The following is a 9,766-nucleotide window of genomic DNA, read 5'->3' as shown; positions in this document are numbered from 1 at the left end:
GGAAAGAAGCTAAAGTAGACATGTGATGCTTAATAAAATTACACGTGGAAAAACGCCTCCAAGATTCTGATTTTATAGCTGCGTGAGTCATGTAGAGAAGTCGGAGAAACGGCGCTCCTTGTGGGGCCTCTTTGGCCCGAGCTGTGGTGGTGCTGCTTCGGTTCGGATGTCTATCGAAGGGCCGCAGCCTCCCTCCCACAATCACCCCCTCCTCTTGCTCATGTGTATGCATGAGGCGTTTCTGCAGCGATCCGCTGGATATTGATGTGTTTTAAGGAGGTGTCCCCTGCCCTGCCTCCCTGCGTCCCCGCCTCTCCTCTCGACACCCCACCCCCCACCTTGCCCTCCCCTCCCTCCTCGCCGCTAAAGAACCGCCACGTCTCTGTGCGCTCAGACGCGCTCGGCGTTCAGTCTCGTCAGGACCCCAGATGGCCTCCGATCACAGCGACTGCATGAAGCACACCAGCAGCCCCGGCCCCATCGTCCCCTAGCGAAGCCCACGCGTGGATTACCGCATTGTTTTGTCGTTCCCATCCAGAGACGTAGCGAGCAAGATGATGATGATGCTGCGCGCACCTTGGTGGATTTCCCTTTTGTGCGTCTGTGGATTGATGCACGTCGGTCACCAGAGCAACCCCCATTCCTTTAATGGTAATCCATCATCGTATTATTAGTAGTATCACGATATAAATAGCGTGATTGTGTTTTTTTTTATATTCCGCCTCAACCTTAATAGGTGTTGTTGTCTGTTACATGTTTTCACAGAATTGGTAAATAAGAGCAATGGGCATTTTCATACGGGGGTGGATGTGTCTTTTTGTCCTCAACAATAATAAAATGGGTGGTCTTCCCTCCCCGGTGCAGGTGACGATTCGTCGAGCGTCAAGACGCCTCGTAAAGGAGGCGGCTGGCTGGGCAAGAAGAAGGAGGACACGGTGCCTGTCCGCCTGCTCTTCAGCAGACACAACCACAGCATGATCGGCTACCATGAGCTCAGCACCCGCGTCATGGGCAGCCCCGGATCCACGCAGGTACACGGTCCTCTTGTTTATTGATTTGCATCCCCCTCTAGTCGTCTGGAAGCACGTGAGAAAAATATCAACAAAAGATCTGAACGTGGCAACGTGAGGCTCATGACTATCTGCAGGGGGAAAAAAACATTTTCATTTTCATGTTTAGGCATTCATTAGGAAAAAAAACCCGATAAACATTAAAATCGTCATCAGTCAACATCATTAACAATACAAGTAAAATATCGATTTACTTATTTTTAACATGCAGCATTTCAATTCCTCATATCGTGCTGTAAACTATGGTGGATGATGCTTAACATTAGTTTAGTCTGATTACAAAAGCATCGGCCTTAGAAAACGATAAAAATTTTACAACTTCCACATGCATGCAAATGCCACAAGTTGCTATTGTGCGTCTTGTCCGCTAGGGGTCACAATTCCTGGACAACCAAATACATCAGTCAACATGTACAGTGTACACAGTGAACTGTATCAGGGCTATTCAATTAAGAGTTGAATAAGGCTCTGTTCAAGATATATTCTTTAAGCCCTCATGATGAATAACATGAATTTTCTCCACCAGCTGACTGTCACAATAAAAATAGAAAAATCTATCGTACCCCTATGTGTTGTTGACGTTCACATTGAACTGGGAGGAATAATAAAAACATTTCTTACACAAATAATGCCTGAAAATGGGGAATTAAGTAAGTACAGTAAAAAAAGAAACAAAATTGACTGAGCATTTTCAGTTGTTAAACCACTGCAAACATATGTCTGGACTCATTAACGACTGAATAACTAGACACCCTTTCACTGTTTTCTTGCATTACTTTATCTCACGGCTCGCTCTACTTGCAAAGCCGCTGAATAAACCATTCAACTGGCCAATTCATGAAACTTGGAAGGACTTACAAAGCTCTGTGTACTCGCTGTGTGCATAGAAAAGTTGTCTGAAAAATGTGCCATTTAAACTAAGAATACCTTTAAAATCCTCCAAAAAGAGTGTCATAAAAATCAGAACAATCTCGGTCTGTCTGCATTAAAAAAAAAGTCACCATAGCATAGCATGTACTTGGCTCATTTCTCTGCCCCTTTGGAATAGGTGTATAAAAGATCTTATCCCCATGACTATTGCTGTACAGACAAAACATAGTTTAGTGAGAAACACTTGGAAAGCATGTGATAGTAGAGTTCATAATAACCAATGTGCTTCAGTCACCATTATCATGATGGCTGTAACTGCAACTCAATTTAGTGATGCGGCATGTCTGATGGGTCCATTTCAAACAAAATGTCACTTAGCATTATTCAAACATGTCACGTGTCATTTAATGTGTGTGGTCTTGTACGGGGCTCACAGAGTGGAGAGGCCTACAGATGGTAGCAGTTGTTTAACCCTTTGTCTTTTTAACACCTCAGACAAGAAAGCAGCACTGCCATCTGCCAAACAGAAACAGAAATTCTTTTAAAAAATTACCAAACAGACTGGGGAAAATAAGTGTCACTGTCCATAATGTCATGTCTTGTTGTTTTTTTTACATTGATATTTATTTAGTTTTTCATGTATTTTTTTTTTACTTTTAAAAGTGCCATTCAATACAATGCATTATTATTATTATTATTATTATTATTATTATTATTATTCATAATAATGTCAATACTACTAATATTATTATTAATATTAATATTGTTGTTATTATTATTATTTTTACGCATACGCACAGGCATCCCATAGTACTGTTACAGCTCTGAAAGGCAGAAAATTTCCAGGTGGACTGTTCCCCCTATTTCACATGGATGCCATTCATGCAGAAATTGGCCAGAAAATAGATTTGTGGCGGTTGTAGGAGATGTTCACAAAGCCCCAGGAGAGTTGTCAATCATCTGCAACATCACATGAAGAGAGTTTGATCACTTATTAGCTGTTTTTAGCGCCACAAGTCTAAAAACAAACCTGCCCAGTGGTTTTGAAAGGATGTCACACACGCACAATGATATTTATAGACTCCCTGGGCTATTTTTACATCTCAGACGCAAACATCAACACCGCCAGCGGAGGAGTAGCAAAAAGATCTTGTTTGGTGGAAAAACAAAGCCCGCAAATGAAACTAGTCTACGTGTGTATTTGTCCGATTTGTGTGTGTCCGCACTTGGCCTGTGTAGTATAAAAAGTCATCCCTGCTGCAACTCGCAAATCAATGAGGGAAGAGTTAGTGGGTTACGCAGAACGCAATTACCGACATTTCATATTGCAGATTAGATGAAGTCATATACCGTACATGCCGTATACATTTTACCCAACGCACTCATATATGCATTGAGCAGAGCAGACAAAAGAGGCTGTGCTCCTCGGGGAACTTGTGCTCTAAGGTCACCCTCGGGTGAGCACAGGGGGCACCTCCACAACGGAGCCCCCCCCCCCCCCCCCCACACACAACCCCATTGTGATCCTCCAGCATCCACGTTGTCATGAACGTAGCCCGCGGCACAAGGGTGGAAAGAGGGGGAGGGACCGGTGGAATGACTGTATTGGTTCTCATTGACCCTGAGAGGTGTGAAGTGAGTGAATGAAACAAGCCGTGTGCACCATCTGTGTCCAACACTCAAGAGGAATGAAAATCCACCTCCAGTCAAATCAATCACACTCATGCAAGCGCAGTAATGCACGTCTGTGTTTCTAGTCCGCGGAATGTATTGTCGGAGGAAAATGTCCATTTAAGACCAAAATCCTTCATTGCCTGGTGACATGGCGTTACAGCGCAACCGTGGACGAACACTGTAAAGCTTGTAAAATTTAGACATATGTCTACATGTGCACATTTCGGACATTGAACTGTATGTGTAAACATTGGGTGTCCAAGCCCTACTTTTATCAAATGAGTGTTCCAGGCCAGTAGTTATGATGGATGAAGCTTTGCTTGTGTTGAGCCATGTTGCTCTTATTGATTTTGAAAAGGAAGTTTTCCACTTCCTATTTGAGTTCCCTGTTGGAAGTGATCTGGATTGACCAATTTATAAGGATTTTGAATTGGATTTATTGTGACCGGTCTCATGCATTTGAGTCCATTTGTTGGATACCTGCAAGAAACATTGGTGATGATGAAGTGATTTGCCAACATTTGGCAATTTTGTGTCATTTCTATCAAAAGAATAAACAATCATCAAATAAAACTGGTTGGTGAAAAAAACAACCCAATTTTCTTCACTTATTCTTTCTTTATAGGAATGACAATACAGTGTAGATTTGCTAAAGCCGTTTTGCAGAATTTAGTTGAATTTTGTATTGTGGTAATTGGCCTTTTGGTGATGTCCCAATCACATTTTTGCACCTGAGTCCAAGTCATTTGATTATGAGTATCTGCCAATGCTGAGTCCCTTGGCAATGCACCAAGAAGCAAAAAAAGCGCATTCTAATCATCTTAGCGGTCCTAATTTTTTTTTAATCTAATTTCATTTATTCAAATAAATCTATCCAAAACTAAGATATTACTGTTTCATCTGGAAATATTTTATATGTATACATCAGGATTATTTTGTTGCTTTATGACCTTTAAAAAATCTTTTTCCCCCGGTACCGATCAGCGGATAATTACATGATCTGCCCTGATTTCTGATATATAATAGAATCTAAAATAATTACAAATAATTGTACTTGAAGCACCCTTGGTCCTTACAAAGGCATTATTATTATTATTATTATTATTATTATTATTATTATTATTAACTCATTCACTGCCATTGATGTATTTATTTGTCTTTTCAAAGTCCAGCCATTCAATCCCAGGAACTTATTTATATCTTTTTCCATTTTTTTCAAACGTTAGGGTAAAAGAGAGTCTGAAAATGTCTGGCAGTGAATGACTTAGTAGTTATTAATGCTATGTTATAACCCTTACAGCATTACGTTAAAATAATGGCAAGCATATAAGCTACACTTTCAATGTTTGTTGAGTGCCATTTTTTTGGTATGATTTCTAACTAAATTCACCTTCCATCATGTTAGCCTCAAGTGTCTGTGTCCAGCATGGCTGAAAACCACATTTGCATAGTTTTCGGCACCAGCAGCAAAGTAGATGAGTTGATGTCTTACTGAACATTGATGTCTTATTAAGCAACCATTTGGTCGCCGGCGACAGCCTGCAGCCGTCCATTCGTGTCCATTTGTCTGATGCATGCATGTCATTACGTACCCTGTGATCCGTGAATATGCTAATAGCCGTAACCGATCCGCCCTTTCTTGCGTGTCCTCTTTCAGGTGAACCACGTGGCCCAGGCCAGTTTTCAAGTGGAAGCCTTTGGCAGGAAGTTCACCTTGGACGTGGAGCTCAATCAGTGAGTTGTTCTTGCTGTCTGCACTTAGATGCCGCTGTAAATCTCTCGTACTTCCTTGTCCGGCACGTGGCTGGTGGTGCGCAGGCAAAAGTGTCAAGTCAGTCGTTTGTCAACGCGATTGCTTTTAGCGTTCAATGAAAAGTCAAATATGTGACGCCGGTGCTTATTTAGCTACTAGAGAGTCATTTTCTGGTGCATTTACAGTTGATGTGCATGTCTGTGTATGTACAGTATGTTTGTTATGGGAGTGATTGAGCGGCTCCATCATAATAGTGCATGATTTACGGTAAAGGCCGGAGCGCTGCGCTGTCAGACACTGATATTGATCACCACTGATGGAAAGTGAACGACTCACTTCCCTCTCTCTCCCTCTTTACTCTTGACTTCCCTCTCTCGTCCTTTCACATCCTGCTCCGGCACACAAAACATTATACACCCTCAAGCTTAGCTTTCATCACATCGTCTATTACACTAAGCATTAAAAAAGTCATTTAAAAAAAATGTTTTTTTTTTTTTAATTTTTTAGTAGGCTGGAATTTCTATTCGTTTCATTCGGCAAAGGTGTTTTGAAATACGACGGTGGTCAAGGAACGAATTAAAACACGTATCTCAAGGCACCACTGTATGTTTGTTATGTTTTACATAAAATGAGAAGTTAACTTCCTTATGTGAATGTTAATGTTAAAAAAGTGAGATAGCACTGGACATTTCTTACACCTCCTCAACCGTCATGAAAATTAAGACAGTATTTTACTGAAGTTGTATGACATGAGTCAACATCTTGGATGGCAGTTAAAATGTTGTACATTGCCTATACAGTTGATAAATGTTTAAAACGGCAACAGATTGGACCCATGACGGCTTGTGTGGGACCTATGAGGTTCTGTGTCTGTTCAGTATAAATCCTGTAGCTCATTGTGTGGTATATTGTGACTGTTTTGTTGACACGTTTAGAATCTCAGTGTGAACTCGCAGACACAAATACACGCTCACAGTGCAGAGTTTGACGGCCTGGTGCGCGTCCTTCACTGGCTTAATCCGCTGTCCTCGTCATATCATCTTAAAAGGAAACACGCGAGTGAAATCCTATTTCAAGCTGACCGAAGAAGGGAATTAGCCTCCAACCAGCCACTTTAACGTTTGTGGCTGTGAATACCAATCGACTCAGCAGCCAGCCAAATGCGCTACACCCTGGAGCCCAAGTTTTAACAAAGATCTGAACTCTTGCTTGTACCATTAGTAGGTGTTGGCTTCTTATTCTTAAAGCAGAAGTAAACCCAAACATATTTTTTCAAGAATATGTTCTATGCAAGCCCACTAGTTGAAACAGGGCATTCTGATAAATATTGCGTTTGTGGAATAAGTGTTAATCCACTCGTTTGTAGCCATCTCTGGGGGCGGCCATTTTGTCTTCTGTCGACTGAAAACGACATGACAACTGCTCACAACCAGCAATCACGGCTGACCTTTTTTCTGAATCTGAGTCGTGATTGGTCGTTGTGAGAAGTTGTGATGTCATTTTCAGTCGACAGAAGACAAAATGGCCGCCCCCAGAGATGCCTAAAAACGAGTGCATTTTGCTGCTTAATTTATATTCCACAAACTCAAAATTAATCAGAATGCCGTTTCAACTAGTGGGCCTGTTGGGGACATATTCTTGAAAAAAATATGTTTGGGTTGACTTGCGCTTTAAATTTTGATGTCAAGTAAGAGGCTGCAAATGGCCCCCGGGCCTTGTGTTTGAGACGTCTGGTGTAATATATGAACAGACATGCAGAAATGTTCTGAATATGATTGCTCACATATAAGTGACTTCAAGGACCTTTGTCAATAGGCAGAAGGAGGTAACTGTTGGGTAATTGTTAATGTGAAGAAGATTTTGACAGCAAAATACATTGCTTGGATTAATTGACCTTAGGAGTTATGCACTCTAAAAACAGTTGGGTTAAAAATGACAAAAGTTTGGGTAAAAAATCGACCGATACACAAATTGGGTCAATTTGACCCATTTTCTTGCATTGTTTTGTACAAAACAGCCAATTTTTGGGGGGTTGTTTTGTACAAAACTACCAATTTTTAGAAAGAAGAAGAAAGTTGGGTCAAACTGACCCAAGTTGTGCATCGGTCCATTTTCGACCCAAAATTGTGTTATTTTTAACCCAACTGCTTTTAGAGTGTGGTAATACGTGCTAAAAGTGAAAAAGTATTATTGAGTCTATGGCACAGTTTGAAGTAGTGCAGCAGTGCTGTTTTGGTGCTGAGGTTGTGATTGTGATTGACACCATCCGTGCGTGTCCCACTTTGAGTCCCACATTTTCATCCCTCATGAGGGACACTTTCCCACTTTCGGTGCCTGAATGTCATCCACTCACACACTCCTTCATGAACTGATTCCCTGCATGATTCACAGCCATGATACTATACTCTCTTTTTTTTTTTTTTTTTTTTTTTTTTAAACAGAAAACTTGATTTTTGTTTACTAGAGTGGTCGGCAGCAGAGCTGAATGGGCCATCATGTTATTTTTTCCCCCGTTAGTAACACAATCTCTCCTTCATTCTTGCTGAAAATGTGCCCTGTAGTGTTTATTTATGTCACTGTATGAACACAAGGCCACATGTGAAGTGTGTCAGTGTATCTGGAGGAGGGGTCTGTGCCACTCTCTCCGTCGTTGTCTTTGTCTGGCTCCTACTCTCTCATGTCTGTGACCGGCTTCGACATTTACATTCATTGGACAAGAGCAAGCGAAAGAGCGGCACACATGATTGGGGGTTGCCCCTTTTTTTTTTTTGTGTTAATCAGCCTCAACCAAACACACACGTCTCCTCCCTCCATTCAGCTCTATACCCCGCACCCCACCTCACTCGCTCCTGGTAAATAATAGATAAGATTAAAGAGGAGTGTGCACATGTCCATGTATTTTGGGATTTTAAATGGGGGAAAAAACACTGAGGCTGATGTTACTGTCTCTGGTGTAGACAAGTACATTGAAAACAGTTGTGCTAATAATGACAGAAAACCTTATCATAAAAAGACAAACTGATGGAAGATAACCACAATGCAACCATCGTGATTTGGTTGTGAAAGGTTGCAAACTATTTGGGCTTTTAATGACTCGGCCGATTGCGCATAAGCAGGGATGGAAATGAACCTCAGAGCTACTGTTAAAGAACATTAAACCCACAAATGCTCATAGGATATGATCATTAACTTTTCTTCCATCGTCGCGTCATATTTTCCCATACGTTTAGTATAAGGCCCTCAGATGACTTTTAAAAAGTAAAATGGCCCCTGACAGGAAAAATGTTCTCCATGCCTGTGTCCCATTTGAAGTAGGAGCAGATTTTATTGTCTTATCGCTGTTACATCATCTCTCGAGTGTTACAAAACAGGAACAAGAAGGCTTGCGTCCCTCCTGTGTGCGCTGTTGACACTGACAGGCGCTCAGTGTGCTGTTATCCGTACTAGCGTCGCGTCAGCTTTCCTGCACGCAGTCATGCTCTTTATGCTAATGCACGGTTACCGGCAATGCTACATGCATTATTCATCTGTGTGGAGGGCGTGTGTGCACGTGCGTGTGTGCGCGATCACTCAGCATGTGTCTACGTGGTGGGGGATGGACTGGATAGCACACTCATGCACACTATGGGGTGCCTCCAATCGCACGTGTTTGTCAAAAAAACAAGTAAACAGTCCACGGTTTGCTATGTCTGAATGTGTGCATTTACGTGGGTGTGTCTGTGGCTAAATAAGAGTGCGGATGAATAATATTTCACTCATTAATAACATGCAAACCTGCAATGTTGTGCCATCTTGTTGAGCCTAGTTTGCAGAAGTGGCACATTAAGTGTTGTCCTAATTAAAAAAAACACAAGGGGAGATGAAAATAATGAGACAGACGAAAAAGTAGTGAGGATTAAAAGAGGATCAGAGGAGGAAAATGGAGAGTTACAAGAAAGGAGTCGAAAAATGATTAATCTCGTTTTCTTTGATTTAATTCCACGCACTCTTCTTGCTGAGTTAAATTGACTGAGATTTTTTACATCCTTTCTCTAAGCACAATAAATTGCACCATTTTCCTTCTAAGGTCACTACAGTCCATTTTGTGGAACTGGTTGCATTGTTCTCATTTCAAAACTAATTTCGCACAGGAAATAATGTAAAGTGAATTAAAAGGGAGTTTGCAATTTAAAAAAAAAAAAAAAAAAGGTCATTTTTGTTACAACTAAATGACTGACTAGTACATTAGTAAACTGATCTATGGGGGAAAAAATCATCCCTCTCTGGTCTCATATTTTTAATAGACTACACAGATCGGATTGGTAGATATTTTGCATTTTATGCAAAATCGGTGATCGGTTGTAAAGTCATAATTTTCCAATCGATTAATGACATCATTGATCGGATCCACAAAATAAGA

General features: G+C 41.2%; 1 protein-coding gene across 3 annotated transcripts in view; it reads left to right on the top strand.

Annotated features, from left to right (window-relative positions):
• The first annotated feature begins 383 nt into the window (after positions 1 to 383).
• Positions 384 to 9,766, top strand: part of adam22 (ADAM metallopeptidase domain 22) — a 62,868-nt gene continuing 53,485 nt past the window's right edge. The window contains exons 1-3 of one of the 3 annotated variants that reach the window (XM_086038574.1): positions 384 to 651; positions 865 to 1,031; positions 5,272 to 5,348. In XM_086038574.1, coding sequence (XP_085894700.1) covers positions 555 to 651; positions 865 to 1,031; positions 5,272 to 5,348 — 341 coding nt within the window. In that variant the 5' untranslated portion in view covers positions 384 to 554. The remainder of the gene's footprint in view (positions 652 to 864; positions 1,032 to 5,271; positions 5,349 to 9,766) is intronic. The other 2 variants (XM_086038572.1, XM_086038573.1) reach the window with 2 other exon arrangements.

Source organism: Filicampus tigris, chromosome 8 (assembly GCF_054856515.1).
Source record: "Filicampus tigris isolate MCC_2025a chromosome 8, RoL_Ftig_1.0, whole genome shotgun sequence".
Classification (NCBI taxonomy): domain Eukaryota; kingdom Metazoa; phylum Chordata; class Actinopteri; order Syngnathiformes; family Syngnathidae; genus Filicampus; species Filicampus tigris.
This window is presented reverse-complemented; position numbering and strand designations above follow the sequence as displayed.